The 19,059-nt window shown below is 43.8% G+C and overlaps 1 protein-coding gene across 10 annotated transcripts in view; it reads left to right on the top strand.

Moving 5' to 3' along the window:
• Positions 1-3,352: 3,352 nt before the first annotated feature.
• The window catches only part of ebf3a (EBF transcription factor 3a), a 61,169-nt gene continuing 45,462 nt past the window's right edge, over positions 3,353-19,059 (top strand). For 9 of the 10 annotated variants that reach the window (XM_067244311.1, XM_067244304.1, XM_067244303.1 and 6 more), the window contains exons 1-6: positions 3,353-3,486; positions 3,753-3,909; positions 4,187-4,250; positions 4,691-4,746; positions 7,007-7,080; positions 8,890-8,958. In XM_067244311.1, the coding sequence (XP_067100412.1) occupies positions 3,353-3,486; positions 3,753-3,909; positions 4,187-4,250; positions 4,691-4,746; positions 7,007-7,080; positions 8,890-8,958 (554 nt within the window). The remainder of the gene's footprint in view (positions 3,487-3,752; positions 3,910-4,186; positions 4,251-4,690; positions 4,747-7,006; positions 7,081-8,889; positions 8,959-19,059) is intronic. The other variant, XM_067244307.1, reaches the window with a different exon arrangement.

Below are 19,059 nucleotides of genomic sequence, written 5' to 3'. Positions count from 1 at the left end.
CACATAGCCGGTATGATGTGGGGAGGACAGCTGGGCTGCGGCCATCTGACTGACTTTGCCTTGACATCTGGGGAACCCACTGGTGTGTGGCACGCGAATCGGTTGATGTCGCTATTTAAATGCAAATTTGTGGGGGATCATTGAAGCCTCACCCCGTAAATTCACACAAAAGGAACACTTCACACACAATAAGGAGGAGGGCTGTTTCTTCGGGAGGTCTTGGCAACACCAAGCAAATCTTATTCAAACCCACAGACCTTCTGCATGGCTAACTCGGCTATTGTCCCGCTTGTACAGTCAGCACACTTCTGCAAATATGGTCTAACATTACAACTAAATAGGCCTACACACCAATTTCCTTAAGGCTTGCACAAGTATAGGGTATAGAAAATAGACAAGCCTACGTCATGCATGCATTTATGATATAAGTATAAACGTAAATTCTTCTTGTTGATATTTTTTGGAGAAAAAAATCTGTTTATATTTTTTATTATTGTCACACTGTTATTTTTTAACTTATTAAAGCAACAGTTTGGGTAATATTTAATAGACTTAACATTGGTTTACAGCCAACAGTGCAGCAGAAACATATCACCGACGTGACTGGTCGAGGTCTGTGTAGGATACGGCTCTGTGTGTGCAGCATAAAATAACGACAGTACACCATCATACATTAAGTTAAACATGTTAAAATTAAAATGGGCTTTTACAATAGCGAATAATATGCAGGTTCATGTGCATTGATATAGCATTGGTTCCGTAGAGGGCAGAGGCTGTGGCACTCAAAGTAAAAGTTGTTGGCGAATTAGAGCACATTTTCCACGCCTTGGCTTGCGCAGCAGATGAGGGGAGGAAAATGAGGTGAAATAGATTCAGGCTCGCGCGGCGCCTGTTGTGACGAGCAGCTGATTCCTCCATTTCTGACCATCTGGCTGCTGAGCGCAGATTTGCATTCATTTTCGCCTAATATCCTCGAAAATAGAGGGGCAGCTGCATTTGTTGTCAAATAAGGTTTAAAACTCCTTTTAGGACGGGATCGTTACCTACGTGATGGGGTTGTCCAACTGCCCTACCCCCTTCCACTCAGCGGTGTCAGTTTTAACCGGATTTGCCCTAAAACCCCTAATTTGGTAATCAGATTGCCATCGATATGCTGCGCAGTCTGTATTTAGTAATACAGAAGTGTGCTGTTTATAGCTTTTTAATCGGACAATTTGTCAACATTTGTGACAACTGTTAAAATAGAAATGTATCCAATGTTATCCAAGAACAAGTGTTGAAGTTTTGATGTAAGGATATTTTTAGTTGTTTAAATTCCACATGCAGATTAATGACATTGATAAACAACACATCAATTTATCGAGCAAATATCGATTTGCGAATTTGCTCTTACACCAATTATATTAATTATCTAAAAAATAACGTGTTGACATTATACATGATAGTACATAGTCTAAAGTAATTACATTATTGTAAATGGTCACAAAAACAATGTTATTACTTACGTTTTCAATTAGACGAGCGTGCAGAGAAAGTAATGGATTTAGAGACGGTGCAGAGCAACATCTTTGATAATTCACTTATCTTGGGCTGTAGTCATTAACCCCCCACACCAGGAAACAGATTGCAGTGTAAAACACATCTCTCTTCCTCTCCTCGTCCCCCTATCCCTCCCCTCGGTGCGCTGGGCTGCAGAGCGGTCCCTTGGTAACACACACACACACACCTACACACTTGGACTTCGATTTTTGCCGATTAATTAAAATATTAATATATAAAGACTGACAACAAGTAAGCGTTATGCTTGAAGATGAGAACAAAGATATTGTGATATTACTGCCCTTCAAAAGACAACTGTGTTCCTCCCATGATGAGAGTCTGCAGTGCGCCCCGGGAGTCCTCCTCACTTGTCTTGCTTAGATCTAATACTTCCACAGTAAATCAAATTAAATCGCATGTATTGAACGCTAATGTTGCAGACAGCTTGTGGTCTGCCTTGCACTATGGCAATGCCGGTATGATGATTTTGATGCATGACAGAGAACTGAGGCAATGCAGAGAATCAATATGAATCTTTGCCTTGGAAAAAAAAAATACAGGCACCGTTAGCAGCTTTAAGACTTCCATATATCAAAATAGACATGCCTGTCAATTACACTCACGGTTGTTTTAGTGTGTATGGAAAGTGATGTATACTTCAATAGTTCTGAGAAGACTGAAAGAGACCCTGATATCTTAATGAGGTCAGGCGGCGTTGATTTGATCCCTCATTAATAAACTTATAAAAGCTAAACAACAGTAGTAGCCCTAACGGTTCCCTCGTTGTTTTAACTACACCCAATGTTCACCTTATTTTTTCTCATACTCCCTGTTACCTTGTCACTGTTTTTATTTTTAGTCTATAGAAGAGACATATTTGTCAATTAAATATCCAAATGAAGACTTACTTGCAAGAAGTGTAATAACCTAACATGCCTGCTCAATTCACTACAAAATTTGCAAAGACCAGTCCTGTGGCTACGTTTTTGTCCACGAGGGCTTGGGTGTTGTAGTGAATAACATCTTGACAGGATGTGCATTTGAGGGGAAAAATCTTCCCACACTGAATGAAAAAGTGGAGCCCCGGCTTGCGCTCTCATGTTGCAGCAGCTCGCGTGCACTCACAGAACGAAGCTGCGCGAGGGACCGGGGATGTCACAGCTCCATGTATGGTCATAGCCGCGCCCACTCCGCGTCACTCTCTGACAGCGAGGATCCCCTGGGTGTAGAGTTTTGGCTCCCGGGATAGGCTCCAGTCCTCGGGGATAGAGGGCTGAGTTTTGTATGCTTCCATCCATTCTGCAAGACGCTAAAGGCCCCTCATCAACCTCTCCTGTGTCCGGGAACACCTCCATGGTAATCATTTTTTCGTTTATTTGTCTTTTGGATCCGGAGCGCCTTGCCAGAAGTGGTCGATTCAGCAGTGTCCTGAAGCTTTTTTTTATGCTGTTGCAGGATGACTCCAGCGTGAGAGCATCGCCAAAATAAAAGTTTCTACAAGCGCATTTTATGAAAACTTGAATAAAACAGAGCAACAACCATATCTTGGTATTTGAACGACTTCTTCAGCGACAGGACCACGTTCCAACCAGCCGTGTGTGATACTGTATCCAATTCTGTAAATTGTTCATGTCGTGCCAACGCAGGACGGATCCGCGGAGACTGGACTAGTGAACTTGGGTTTCTTTCCACAATTTGGGAACAAACTATTACGCACAATTGTCGATCGTCTGGAGAACAAACCTTGCCATACGAACAACCTCCCTATTTCACCCTATTTGTCTGGAGTGGGTTTGTACACAAACTGTTTTAAATGTTTGGAATTCAGGATAATATACCTAGAGGGGGGACGACGATGAAGGAGGAACCACTGGGAAGCGGGATGAATCCCGTCCGGTCCTGGATGCACACAGCTGGGGTGGTGGACGCTAACACAGCTGCCCAGAGGTAACGTTGCCAAATCAGCCGATTTTAATGCATTTCTCAGATCGACCCTAAATCCCCACCATGCCATGTATCAATTACAATCTCCCTGTGCACCTCTTCAGCGCAAACCACTCTGTTCATTACATCATATTACTGTTAAAGTGACAAATCCAGGAATCTCTCTTCTCTAAAAGCCGCTTCAGGATCTTCAATATTTTCACCAGCCACATCTATCACTGGTGTATCTCCATATTTAACCAACATGTTCTCCCTTTCTCTTCCCGCAGCGGTGTGGGTTTGGCTCGGGCACACTATGAGAAGCAACCGCCGTCCAACCTCAGAAAATCAAATTTCTTTCACTTCGTTCTCGCGCTATATGACAGGCAGGGACAGCCGGTGGAGATCGAGAGGACAGCTTATGTTGACTTTGTGGAGAAAGATAAAGTAAGCGCTTCTATGGAATATCCTCTCATTAACACTATTTTATCACCATATAAATCACAATTTATGGCAAAAAATGAAAAAGCAATAGCTCGCAGAAACACTTGCACGCTATTTTCAACAAATTGCTATTTTTCTTTTGTGACACAGCCAAATAATATTTATGAATGAAAAACCAAATCCTAACTCCACTTTAAAACGGTATATTTGCCAAGTCAAGAGGAATATTAACAATGTAAGCTATGTCATACTGATCCCTTTCATTGCTGATTCTTTTCAGGAGCCAAACAGTGAAAAAACTAACAATGGGATACATTACAAACTACAGTTACTGTATAGCAACGGTAAGTGAAACATGATATTACGACTTAAAATGATTATGAACATCCAAAGTAGTCTACAAACAGGGATGCACGGACATCGATTTTCTCGCATCACTTTGTGGTCCAGTCGTTTCCCTGATAGAGTTACCATTCTAAAGTGCTAAATTAGAGTACGTAGGCTAGATTGTTCTCCATACACCTAGAAATGGGGAAAAAACATAAACCACGTTTTTATAAAAATTACAATAACCTAGCCTATCAAATTAAATACTATAAAATAGACTATCGTACATAGGCATATTTAAAAAAATACGTTTTAATAGAATTGTCTTTAGGATTAGGCCTAGTTAGATTAATAATAAATTACTTGTCATATATTTTGTAAGAAACTGTGTGTGAGGGATATCTACGAATTACAATAATCCAACAAAGCCTTAATGTCACTTTGCTCTCTCCCTCAGGCGTCAGAACAGAACAGGATCTATTTGTACGGTTAATTGATTCAATGACAAAACAGGTAAGATGTGATTTTTTTTCTCTCTTGTTAGATAAGATTACCTTTATTGGTGTTGGACGCATACTGTCGTAGCCTCCTAATTCCTGAGAAAGTTGGAAGCAAGCGGATTTGAAAACTTTTTTTTCATAGGCTTCTAAAACAATATTTGCGATAGGCTCATTGATGTGAAATTTGTTTTGGCTTCTTTTGTTTTATTGTCAGATTATTTTTTTATATTGTATTGTAGGCTACATTTTATTCGGGCAATGTGAGACTATAACATGATTCACTTAAGATGCAGTTCTGGATGACCACAAATAATTAAGGGTATGAATACCTTGAATAGTGAATGAAGGCGACCTGGGTGGCCTTTAATTCAAGCGACAGACTCCATGGGTCTCCTGTACATTTCTGTCCGATGTTTCTGACATATGTCGCTAACTACAATGTAGCCTAATCAAAGTAATCGAGTAGGCTACTTGTCATGTAGCCTATTATTGCCTCTATAAAAACAATTGTGTTAAAAAAGGGTGATGTTGTAAATACCATTATTCTAATATCAGAGCTACATTTCAGGGAACCTTTAACCTTTAATGCTTCGTGCCACATATACTAATTGTGAGGGAGCCTGTCTTGTGTTGTGCCTAAACTGGCGTAGCAATGCCGAGGAGTTAGGGATTTTTTTGTGCTAATATTGGCTGTGTTATTAACATTTCAATCGAGAGAGTGTAAATATAGGAAACATCTGTCCTGTGAAGTAAGGAGAGGAGGAAAAAAAATTTAGAGGGGGAAAATAGACAAGAAGAGAGAGCACCGAGGGTCTCAGACAACATGCCATGTTTCCTCTTTAAGATGCGGTGCGCTTGTGCGATATAGTCTACAGAGCCTTATTGTCAAGTAGGCTACATTCGCCAAGCCTACATACGTAGACCGACTTCAACTTTGGGATTAGCCTTGTTATTAATGTTCGTTTATTAATTTGTTGGCAGCTCACATAATGCAGAAAATATACACGTTTAAGTCATCCCGTCCTCGAGGTCTGGTCGGGTCTGTATGATCAAAGAGTCAATGACGCTGAACACTCAGTTTATAGATTTCTGTTTCTGCCGCCGCGAGCGCAGAGATAAATCACAGACGTTAACTACTCCAGGCCCTCTCTCCCACAAACCTGGGAATATGTTCTTGTTTTGTGGCTTGTCCCTCTTTCACCCGTTGAAAGAAGGGAAACATAGATCAAAGTGTTCAGAGTTTTTTTTTTATCAATGAAGTGACTTTTTCATTATTTTGGAACAATAGGCTATAAAATGTGACACGTTATACATGCCTAAACTATAGGCTACTATTTATTAGTGTTTGCCTCATTAAAGAGCCTACCTTTCCTTTTTCTTCTTTATTATAGGTACACAAAAAAAACGTTTTATTGATGCTTCATTTAAATACTGCAGTTGAGGTTTTACTCTTATGTTTAGACTGTAATCTTGCTGAGCCTACAGCCTAGCCAGTAGGATTTTTCAGTAGGTATGCCTGTTTTTTCAAACATGCGGGTTCGATGTTGTAGCCTACGTGATAGCATGGATCAGGCAGACCAGGGGTGAGACAGACGAACGAAAGAAAGGGGGAAAGACAGAGCAAAGGAAGCGAGGAAGAGCGCACCTACAGCTCCTCGCCATCTGTTAAAGCCAATGCTCAAAAATTAGTCAACCGTACCCCCGACACCGCTTTTTATCCAAAGAGAAATCATTGTTAGCGGCTCCAAATAAACAACAGATTGCCCATTAGCACGTTCCCCCCAAATATCAGTGGCGGAGCGCGCGGTGGTGTAGACGGCATGGCTATTATTTACATCGCCCATCTGTAGTCGAGAAGCATGTGTGATCTAGATTAGGTGATGAAATTGACTAACAAAAGACTAAACAATGCATTTCGCTTATATTCATAATTTGAAGTAAATAAAACATACATATATATTTTTATGTAATTTCTCGAAATTATTAAACCTGGAACATTTTCCAATTATATATATATATATATATAGTACTCCATAAAACAAAGTAGCTCTCATTGTACAAATGTATGTTAAGCTACATGTTTTGGCAATTTCTAAGGATTTCACAATTAAACAAAACATATTGTTTAGTTAGGCCTAATTAAATTGTGCCTTTTGATAGTGTTCATTTACGCTTGAGGGAGTTGTGATAATTTCCCAGTTAGCGTACAGAGAGCATTTCATATGTATATTTGTATTATTTATCTACAATGTCATTCTTTTTTAAATTGCCAGGCTATCATTTATGAAGGCCAAGACAAAAACCCCGAGATGTGTCGAGTCCTCCTCACTCACGAAATCATGTGCAGGTAAGAATCAAATATACAAATTTGATAGAACATTTTATAGTTTATATAATTTGCCTAGTTTATTTGTGTCTATTGTTGTCCTGATTTGACTAGTGTCTAGGATTATAAATCCAGTTCCCACTCCCCTACATTAAAACACGTGTATAGCATACAAGCCTGAAACACCGTTGAAATGCAGGAGGGTCTCACCAGAAAAGAGGCTTCCCTATGACATTCTTTTTATTGAATTAAACTAAAGGATAAAAGGAAATTATTTCATGTTCCACTGCCACGGATGACAAAATGAAATGGGGGTCAGTGATGATTGGAACTACACCTTCAACCCCTGCCCCCCCCCCCCCCCACACACACACACACACACACTCTCTCTCTTCTCTCCCTCCCAACCAATATGTTGTTGCGATCCGTGACTCCAGGAGGCATAGAGTCTGCGCAATTATAGGCTACGTAGGTTTATGGATTAGCGGGTATTGGTCATCGTTGCTTTGGTGGCGACCCCAGTGTTCAGCCACACGTCCGCAGAACGGTACGAAACTACACGAATGATTATCCTACGGTGATCCTAGATGCGCTCAAATCCGGGGTCGTGTCTTTGAGGTCACAATGCAGCAGCGGGCCTGCCGCCTCATCTTCTCATTATCATACAATAATGTAACCTACCAATGGAACGTCTCCCTTTAGATCTCGACTTGAATATAAACTATTAAGTGTACGTGTGTGCCTGCCTGTTTGCTTTGCTTGTAGCTTATAGTAAAATCCTTGTAGGGCCTAACTGTTTGGACTTATGCCATGTGATGAGTTTAAAGTGGTGGACATATAGGCTAGACTCTCTTTCACTATAGGCCTAGTCACTTTTAGACCTAAGGTCTTTTTTTGCCACACCATATGGTGGCAATTTAGATAATTTAGATAGTATGTCACCATTACATAGCAACGTTTTTCAAATGCATGAAGCATAACATTTGAGTCCTATTTTCACATTAATTAAAAGTATGTTGATCCTAATGTGCTAAGGCCTTGAACAGAGACACGCTGCCTGTTAGGTAGAGATTGATGCAAGCTTTAAAGCCTATAATTAATAAATGCCCCACCGAATGAGTGGTTGAAGGTGGCAATGTGGCATCTTGCCTCCTCTCCAGAAATAACAGCTTGACAATTAGAGGTAAACAAAAGCTGAAGCCGTGAGAAGTTATTCCCCAGCCGCCTGGCATCGCCTCTCCTCAGTTCAGCGCGAAGCCAAACACCACAACATGTTGTTTTCCCGCCTTCAGCTGCGGAGCCGCGCGTGATGTTTACGCGCCGCGATTGACTGGTTAGAGCAGCAATCAGCCAAGACAAGCTTAACCGCCGCCATCGTCCTCCTCACTTCGAGTTCTGCTAAAATAAAGACTGATTAAAATGGACTACATTAGACCTATGTAAAATACTGTAAAAACAAACTCCTCAGTACCACCCATTCAGGTGGTACTAAATGGGTGGTACTCCATTCTCCACCCAGTCAGGAGAATGTATTTTCAACATAATTACAAGACTCACTCTATGATGAGAATTAGTCAAATGACGGGAGATAGTTGGGTCAATAGACCAGGCTTTAGCTAGCCTGGAATTGTTAGTGATTCATGGCCTACCAAAGCATGAACATGTCAGTGGTGGAGATTCTGGAAAGTGGCTTTTAATTGAAGACCAGCCTTGACCTTTGACTATTAGAGAACTGGCACCTCATTCTGGTTGACATGGTGTGGTGAAGCTCCTAGATGCTACTGAGTTCCATCCTGATGATGTGACTGTCTGCTGTCTGTTCCTCTCCAGTCGCTGCTGTGACAAGAAGAGTTGCGGGAACAGGAACGAGACACCCTCCGACCCAGTCATCATCGACAGGTAAGGACCACTTGCCTACACACCATGTGTCTGTGTTTGAGCCACAAGCTGTGCGTCCACATTATGAGTAGAATGAGCTGTGGACCTGCATAGCCTACATGAACTATTCCCTTGTGTGTGTTTTGTGTGTGTCACATTGTTGTGTGAGAGTGTGTTGGTCTCTCTGTGTGGTGCTGTGTGTCAGTCTGTCTGTCTGTCTGTCTGTGTGTGTCTCTCCTGGTAGAGAAGTGCAGGTGGGTTGACTTGGAAACCCGCTGGTCTCTCAGGGGACTGGGGTAATTGCCAGTGGGTTGTCAGGGGAAGCAGCCTCCTCTCCTTTCCTTTTCTTTCCTTTCCTTTCCTTTCCTTTCCTTTCCTTTCCTTTCCTTTCCTTTCCTTTCCTTTCCTTTCCTTTCCTCCCCTCCCCTCCCCTCCCCTCCCCTCCCCTCCCCTCCCCTCCCCTCCCCTCCCCTCCCCTCCCCTCCCCTCCCCTCCCCTCCCCTCCCCTCCCCTCCCCTCCCCTCCACTAACTGTCTCATCTGGCCTTGATTATTTTAAATATGGTTAAGATAGGTTACAGTATAACAGCAAGAAATTACTTGGAAAGATCTGCTCCAGAGTTCAGGAAGATCCGACATGTTCAAATGTTTTTACTGACTTGTGGTGCAAAAGAACTCTCACTGGTTGGCTGGCTGGTTGGTTGATGATGTCAGTGGAGAGGTGATGAGTGTGCAGACTCCTCCTATGGAGAGCTATGCTAATGTTTGACTAGTGTCCAGAGTTGTTTGCTTAGCTGAGAGTGTTGGGTATCTGACACAGGGAACATCTCTCTTATTAGCAATCAAATAAGGCAGGACAGTTGCTACTGTCACTCAACCACCTCCTAGGCTACCGGTGGAAAATTTGACTCACACGCTCTGGAACGACTAACTCCCACACTCCAGAGTGACTCACACTGTAGTGACACACACACACACACACATATGCACACTGTGGGGCGAGTGAATTATGAATGTGTTCACACATACTGGAGCTGCATGTATTTCACGCTCTTACACATTATTGTAATGCAACTATATTTCTTTTGGTCTCTTGTTACAGGCCACATATTAGACTTGTTAATGGAATTGCAGTTTCACAAATGCGGATGTAAAATTATAATATTCAAGTCTTATGCAGGTACATAAATCTATGCATGGGTTTACATTCTTCCCAGATTGCCTCGTATTGTATCTGGAAAAATGAACTTGTTTATGTGGCACAATGACAACCTGAGCTTAGTATGTGTGTGTGTTTTAACAAGCAGGATTTACTGTTTCTGTACTTAGCAGTGTTTCAATGTGCTACTTTAATATGGTGTTGCTATCTTTGCTGAGCTACCATAAACCTCTTGTGGAGGACAGAATTGGGGTGGCATGATGTTTGTCTGTGGCGACAGAGACGTGTGTGTGTGCTTAGGTGAAGGCAAGCAGTGTGTATTTCTTCATGATAAGAGACAGGTGTGTGTGTGTGTGTGTGTGTGTCAGCTGGTGTGTCTGGTGAGGCTCGGTACAGAGAAATGTCTTTGCCTCTGGCTCTGAGGATTGTGAGCAGGCAGGGATACTGTATATTTAGCTTCAAAGAAGGGGGGCAGTTTAAAACAGGGTGTCACTGATATTGAGCACATTTGCTCTTCCCATAAATTGCTCGTCTTTGTGTTGTGACTAAATACAGTGGAGGGTATCTAGTGTCTCAGGCTTTGTGGCTCAATCTGGGGGACAATGGGTGTAACTGAAGTCATAGAGGAAAAGGAGAACAGCAGAGTGAGAGAGGTAGAGGGGGGGGAGAGATAGATAGCGAGGGAGAGAGGATAAGAGGGAGGGAGACCGAAGGGTGAGAGAGAGAAAAGAGAGAGCGAGAGACATAGAGAGAGATGACTCCCAGGGAAGAAAGGAGCGTCAGAAAGAGGGATATTGTAGGAAGTTCAAACAGTGGATAAAACAGCTCACATTTTCACTGTGCTGCAAGTGAATGGGAGCAGCATATCGCTTTCACAGAGGAGCGATCGCTTCACTGGAATCACAAAAGCAGATGGCTCTTATTAGGCTGTCCCATTGTCAGCTCATCACTGCTAGCAGCACATGGCTCTGTCCTCCTGCTCTCTCTCTCTCTCTCTCTCTCTCTCTCTCTCTCTCTCTCTCTCTCTCTCTCTCTCTCTCTCTCTCTCTCTCTCTCTCTCTCTCTCTCTCTCTCTCTCTCTCTTTGTCTCTCTCTCCTCCACAGTCACAGGGGAGATAATGTATTTAGGTGGGTGGACAGCACTTGAACAGCAGAGTACATGAGAAAACACAGTTTACTTTATTGCTCTCTCTCTCTCCCCTATGTGAGACCTGGTCATTATTTCCGAATGTGTGTGGAAAATGTAGTTTCCGTTTGGCACTGGGGTTAGTATTGGTATTTGGGTTTCTGGTGTGTTTCAGGTTGTCTGCTGAGTTGTAAGTGTGGGTTTAGTTTTCTAGCAGGAGCAAAGGTCTGACTGCTTGAAACTGAAAGAGCTGATTGTTGAGGTAGACAAGGGAGGTCCGATTACGTTACAATCAAAACATCTAACTAGAGAGAGAGACAGAGAGAGAGAGAGAGAGAGATAGAGAGAGAGGATGAAGCTAAGAGAGAGCAGGGGGCAAAATAAAGGGAGAAAGGGAGGGAGAAAGAGACAGAAATAGAGAGAGGGAATAGGGAGGGAGAAGGAGAGAAAGGTAGATAGAGGTTTAGAGAGGCAGAGAGAGAGTGAAAATGGTTTTAAGAAAAACAAATGAAAAACAGAAGGAGTGGGGGAGAGAAATCAGGATGAACATACAGAGGGAAATAGAGGGGGGGTGTGAGGCATCATGGTTTTTGGAGTGTTCAGGCATGCTAACAGCTACTCTGGTCTCGTGATCCATTATCGATAACGCCTGGGCCACATTCTCCCAGATGGCAGTGGGGCGGTCACACTGCTAGTTGGCACTCAGCAGGATGAGAACTGGCATGGAGCAGAGCTGGCATTTCCAGCGTAGTTTAGCAGACTTATCATTCCTCCTGTAGTGTAGCCAGACATCTGCTTATCCTATTCGCTCTCTGTCCCCTCCCTCCCTCCCTCCCTCCCTCCCTCCCTCCCTCCCTCCCTCCCTCCCTCCCTCCCTCCCTCCCTCCCTCCCTCCCTCCCTCCCTCCCTCCCCCTCTCTCTCTCTCTCTCTCTCTCTCTCTCTCTCTCTCTCTCTCTCTCTCTCTCTCTCTCCCCCTGTCTCTCTCTCTCCCCCCCTGTCTCTCTCTCTCTCTATCGCTCTCTCTCCCTCTGTCTCTGGATTCTGTTCCAGCTCCAACCGAATGGGAAAAAACAGAAGTTGGTCAGATTTGACAGCTGTTACTAGATTTGGACACTAAAAGATCTGAGAATATTTAACAAGCGACCCTCAGGTCCAGCACTGTACATTAGCCCTGCTTTATTTAGAAAATGCATTTATAAAAAAAGAGAAAAGAGAGAGCCATTCAAGTTGTTTGCAGATAAAGCTGATATAGTATAGCTCTGCTATACATCAGTACACCCATCCCAAACATGCCTGAGTCATTGTTTTGGTTTGGTTCCAACATCATCCAAGGTTCTGGACTGTCCACAATCACAGTCAGAGCCTCTCAGGACTTGTTGGGGGTTTTTCCCTGTGGGCGGAGCCTCCTTTAACTTCCTGTCTCTGAGTTCACGGCAGGGCTGACCCCTGCAGACAGCCCTGCTGGTGAGGAAGCATGAATAATAGATGGTATCGACTGGGTTGTCGGTGCAACTCCCCACAAGAGAGCCTAGATAAGAGATGATGGTCCTACCAGACAGGCTTAGAACACAGGCCTGATCCTTATAGGACAGACCCAGTTCAGATACATAAATACTTGAAATCATTTTAACAATGGATCTTCATTATACCTGTGCAGTTGAAAATGAAAGCCCCTTAGGAGCATAGTTGTTGTTGACCACTGTGTTTTGTTTATCCTACATTACTTATCACACACACACACACACACACACACACACACACACACACACACACATACACACACACGGCCTTGCAGAATACGATTAAATCCCACTCAGTGAAAGCTGAACAAATGCCAGAATTTATAAGGTCAGCTCTTTTGAAGGCTATGTAAATGAGGGGCTGTAGAAAGCCACATGAAACTAAATTCATTTCAGTGTCCTCTTTTTCCACTCCGGTTTGGCTTGATGTCCTGCTCGCGTCTTCTCACGAGGGGGTGTAGTTTCAACCCCGAGACGGAGGGGATCAAGGCACTAGATGCAGCAGAAGAATGTCCTCTTGGTCTAATGGCAGATGCCTGTGCTTGGTGAGCAGCGGCCTGGGGTTAGATCTCCTGGTGTTAAGTAGGTAGTTTGGACTGCGTCTGATGAATTATCCTAGTCTGTAGGTTATCCATCAGAACATGACACCTACGCGCACACACACACACAAACACATACTCGTGTGTGATCCTCTCCAGGTGCAAACATCATAGAGTTATTCATGAGAGAGTCCTGTGTTGTAGAGAGAGTGACTGTGTGAACTGAGCTTACAGTATATGAGCTAAGGCGATGACACCAAGCATTTCATGGCTGGGTCCAGGACAGGCTAGGCTGTGGAGATTTGAGGAGGTTGGAATAACAAAGAGAAGCCACATGTGTATTCTACCGCCTTGCATATCGACACCACACACTATTGTGATAACACACCAGCGGACTCTGTTTGCTTAATATACTCTCCCGGCATCCTATTTTGTGGTGTGTGTGTGTGTAAGTGTGTGTGAGAGAGGTTGCCTTTTTGAACTGCCAGTCACAGTTCTGGTGAGGTTGTTATCTTGTTTGTTTGTCTGACTCCCATTATAGCTGTCTCCCAGCGCCCGTGGCGTGTTCTGCTGCTCAACCACACGGCTCTACACAGGAGCCACACGCTGCTCCCTGAGACAGGGAGAGGCAGGAGAGCGAGGTGGCTGAGGGGAGGGGAAAGGAGGGAGAGAAGGGAGGGAGAAGTGGAGGACGGGCAGAGCCGTCCTAAGCAGTGGGGAGTCAGGTCACTTTGATCTGATGACGCGATGTGTAGCGGAGGTGGTTGGAACACCTCTCAAACTCTGGTTACTCCAATCTGGGGACCTCACGGTGTCCTCTTGGTCTATTGGTAAACACTTGAACTTGGTGTGTAGGTGACCCTGGTTCGATCGCAGAAAGCAGTTCCCACAGTAATCCTACTCTGCCTGTAACCAGGCTCTTACCAGGAATTAAGCAGGCTGACATTCCAGAGAGCAGAGGTCAATAACAGGTAGTGCCTCTGGCTGGTGTGAGTTTCCTCTTCTGTGAGGTAAAGCTATGTGTGTGTGTGTGTGTGTGACTGTTTCCTATTGAGCTAACGGGAATGGTGTGTGTTTCCCCTGGAGCATGGCTGCTAGCTCAGCTGTGTGTGTGTTTGTGTGTGTGTGTGTACGTGTGTGTGTTTCCTCTGCAGGGGAAAATGGTTTTAGCATGTGCTGAGAGGAAGGGCCTCCTGGCCATGGGCTGTTGTCGCCTGGCACAGAACGAACGCAACGGAACACTCGGGTCCCAGAAAGGCTCTTAGTTTGAGATGACACTCGCACACACACGTACACACACATGCTGGTCAAGGACAAACCCCAATCGCTCATCTTTTAGATATATTTGACTGTCATCATAACTACAAATGCACACATACAAATCATCAACAATATGTGATTGAATAAATAAGAGACAAAAGCAACAATTTGTTCCAGCTGCACAAGCTCCCATAAAGATGTGCCATGGGAGGTTAGAGAGTGTCTGTGCAGCGTGTATTCCTCCACGAGGAGAGGGCCAGAGAGGGCCACGTGATGAAGGGTCTGCCTTGCTTATTGAGAACCAAATCAGGGGGCTCCAACTCAGCACAGGCTGTGTGTGTGCGTGTCTCTGGGGGGTGGATTGTGTGTGAGCGTGTGTGTAAGGGGTGGGAGGCCACATTTAGAATCAACCACGGCCATGGATGCGGTGGGGGTTGGGGGGGTTGAGAGGACATATGTGCTCTAAAACAGGCTTTATTCGATTGGCAACACAAAGAAGGACACACCCCTTTTGTTGAGTGTGAAAGCCCCTGCTGTGGCTCTGTGTGTGTTCACTGTCAATACACAAACACATAGGCCTACACACAATTGCACAAACACACATACACACAAACAAACAAATACACACAAGCACACACAAACGAATACACGCAGGCATGCAGGCCACATGCAGACGCATACAAACACACACACAGACATACACATACACTAGATATTGCAATGATGTCACCAGTATAGTCTCTGTTCTCTCCAGTGCAGTTTATGGGGCTGGATCTTTGAATGAGGAGTATGCTTGAGTTGTGGTTCATCTCCTTGGTCCTTTGTTTAAAAGGACCGAGGATCTTTGGTCTAATGTTGTTTACAAAGCAGCTCTGTGTGATATACTTTTCCCTGCACACATTGCTTTAGATGATGCAACATATATTCTTCAGTAAAAACCTGACTGAATTTGAAAAATAAAATAAATGTTTCAACCATGCTGCTAACCGGTAGCATAGTGATAGATTCTGTATATTTCTCTCCTCCCCCCCTCTCTCCTTCCCTCTCCCTCCCACTCCTGCTCCAGGCTATTTGTCATTAGAACAGAACTACAGCTCATGTTTCTCAAGACCTCATTAGAATCATTCCCAGCAATTATAACCCCCAGAAACCCACTCTTTCTTCTCTTTCTACCAAGCACACATACACACACACACGCACATACACACCCACAAATCCACAAACACACATTACTAACCCTTTATTGAGCTAATTTACATGGTTTAAATACATAACTGTGTTGTTGCTTTATAGTGACCGCTCCAGGTTAGGTACATTTAGACCTTTAATAAATATTTAAATATTAATCCCATAGTCATAATTTTGTTTACACTATAAACATGCATGGCCCCATTTCATAGTCACACGTAGAGAATAGGCCTACATGAAACAATTTTTACTGGGAAACTAGCCTTGTTTAAATGGAAACAAATATGATCAATTATACTTAAATCTGAAATCATTAATTTATTATTATCAAAATAGCTGAATTCACATTTTCCTGTAATGTATTGGATTTGGAATTACACAAGGTTGAGTGGATTGTGGTTATCATATCCCTATGAATACAGTGATGGAATAACAAGATGACGAACAGATCCTAGATAAAGGGAGAACAGCTGTCATGCTCTCTAGATAAGAGCAGTAAAGTGATCAGTCACTCTGGCTGCCTGCTACTCTATCAGTACACATCCCTCATGTTTAGTCAACTAATGATGATCTGAGTTTGATTAATAATCCAGGAGTAGATTTAGATGTGGTGCCAGTCTGAATGAGACAACCTCATACTTTGAGAAATGGGTGTTCATATACAAGAACAAAAGTGTCCAAGTGTGGATGCTAAACAACCAAGATATTAATAGAAACACATGCTTGGCCAGTCCCCTGGTTGGATTTATCAATAGTTCTAAACCAATAACATGTATATGTGTGAGGGGTCAGAGGTCAGAGGTTACAGGAGTCCCCAGACCACTAAAGAAGGGACAGTATTAGCGTCCAGGATCCTGTCTGTTCGGCCAACAAACAATGAGGTCACTTGATTCCTATCTGAAAGAAGCAGGTTGCTCTCCTCTTCTCTTGTCCGCTCATCTTATCTTCATCTTTTCTGTCTTCCCCCCTCATCTCTTATCCTCATCCTCCCTCCTCTATTCTCTACGTCCCCTATGTTCCTCTTTACCCTCCTCTTATCCTCTCTATTTTAACTCCCATATCAGTCACTTAACCCCTCCTCACTCCCCCCTCCCCCTCCTCTACAGCAGGTTTGGAGGGCTCTTCAGAACGGCAGTGAAGCCTTTTGAAGACAAGTGCTGAAATCACAGTCAAGTGCTCTCTGACTCTCTCTCTCTCTCTCTCTCTCTCTCTCTCTCTCTCTCTCTCTCTCTCTCTCTCTCTCTCTCTCTCTCTCTCTCTCTCTCTCTCTCTCTCTCTCTCTCTCTCTCTCTCTCTCTCTCTCTCTCTCACTGTGTGTGTGTGTGTGTGCTGACAGGTGTAAGAGCCTCTAGCTTTAGTCCCTCTTTCTCCTCAAAGGGAACAGGAGTTCAAATACAAGAGAGGAGCCAGCTTTTTCTAACCATATTATATCGTCTCCTGCTTGTGTGAAGGAGGTATTAGTGTGTTTGCGTGTGTCACCATGTAATACCAGTGCTGTCAGGGTTTGGCTAACACATTCAGCAGTGTGGAGATCTTCTGTCATGGAGTCATTGTATCGATTCTCATTGTTTCTTTGTGGTCATTGTTAGATATGAGAGCAGATAAAAGGGTTTCTGTTAGAGATCTCTCAGACTGGATGTGTGTGTGTGTGTGGAGATATGACAGGAGTTTGACTCTTTATAAAGAGGTTTAGGTCCAGCTTTGGTTCTAAGTCCACATCTTCTCAGTGATCATGCAGCGAGAAAACTCTCTCCAGAAACACCAAAGTTGCCTTAGCTCTGGAGATAGCGTATGACAGGGATTTCCTACTGTGTGTGTGTGTGTGTGTGTGTGAGTGAGTGTGTGTGTGTGTGTGTGTGTGTGTGTGTGAGTGAGTGTGTGAGTGTGTGTGTGTTGGTTCACCTGACTCCACCTTCCCATGGTTTGATTTAGCTCCTGATTAAAGCCTGCTGGTGAACCGGTCCATTGAAATCAGAACTCCTCCCACCACCTGCTGCTATTGATCTTTGTTAACCACCCATACACACACACACACACACACACACACACACACAGACAGACACACAGACACACAGACAGACAGACAGACACACAGACACAGGCTGGAATGGATCCTCATTGATTAACAATAAAAACACTCCTGCTTATCCAGCTGTGCGTTCAATAGCCGCTATGAGAGCGCATGGTGCCATCAGTGTATTGACTGAGCGGGGAGGCTACGGAGAATATAAACCCATCATTCCAGGCTGCAGCAGGTGTGTGTTTATAACTGAGGACCGATACTGGGAGAGTCGATCAAATCAAATTCTAAAATAAGATGCAGCATATTCTGCTGTGAAGTTGGAATATTATATTGGATGAACAGTGTAATAGATATATCTGTCTATCAGCCTGGTCATAGTGGAGAGATACATGACAGTTGTAATGTAGTTTGGTCATAGTGGAGGGATACAGGACAATTGACATGTAGTTTGGTCATAGTGGAGGGATACAGGACAGTTGGAATGCAGGCATAGAGCTAGGCTCCCAACCTCTCACTTAGCAAACCCTTAAATAATGTTTTAGGCTTCTGTAGATTTTTCCAGATGACTCTGGGTGATGATAACCACACACACCTGCATATATACTGTATATGGATATGCTTGCATAAACACGAATGCATGCAAATGGAAATGTAAAGCAAACAGCTTCACACACACACACACACACACCACACACACACACACACACACACACACACACACACACACACACACACACACACACACACACACACACACACACACACACACACACACACACACACACACACACACACTCCAAGACCTGGCCACTAACAGGGAGGCCTCAGCATATGAGAACCATTACCCAATCAGGGAGCATGCAGAGTTTACAGTGGGATAATGGAGGAGAAAACCGCATGTCCCAGAGGACACGCACACACATACACAACATTTCACTCTTTGGGTGGCAGAGTAGTGTAGCGAGAGGTGGAGAGCCATGAACAGAGTGTAGAGAGGCAACTAGATAAAGCAGCAACATGCTGGACGTTATCTCTTCTGTGTGTTGTGCCTCCACACTAGCTTGTCAGGGGTGGCCCTTCCTTTCTCTCTCTCTCTCTCTCTCTCTCTCTCTCTCTCTCTCTCTCTCTCTCTCTCTCTCTCTCTCTCTCTCTCTCTCTCTCTCTCTCTCCCTCCCTCCCTCCCTCTCTCTCACACACACACAGATACACCGATACACAGATACATACACATAAATACACACATCTATGTCACACACACACACCTCAGCAGTATGTGGTTGGCAGGCAGGCCAAGACCTGTGAGTCCA

This window comes from Osmerus mordax, chromosome 10, assembly GCF_038355195.1.
Source record: "Osmerus mordax isolate fOsmMor3 chromosome 10, fOsmMor3.pri, whole genome shotgun sequence".
NCBI lineage: Eukaryota > Metazoa > Chordata > Actinopteri > Osmeriformes > Osmeridae > Osmerus > Osmerus mordax.
This window is presented reverse-complemented; position numbering and strand designations above follow the sequence as displayed.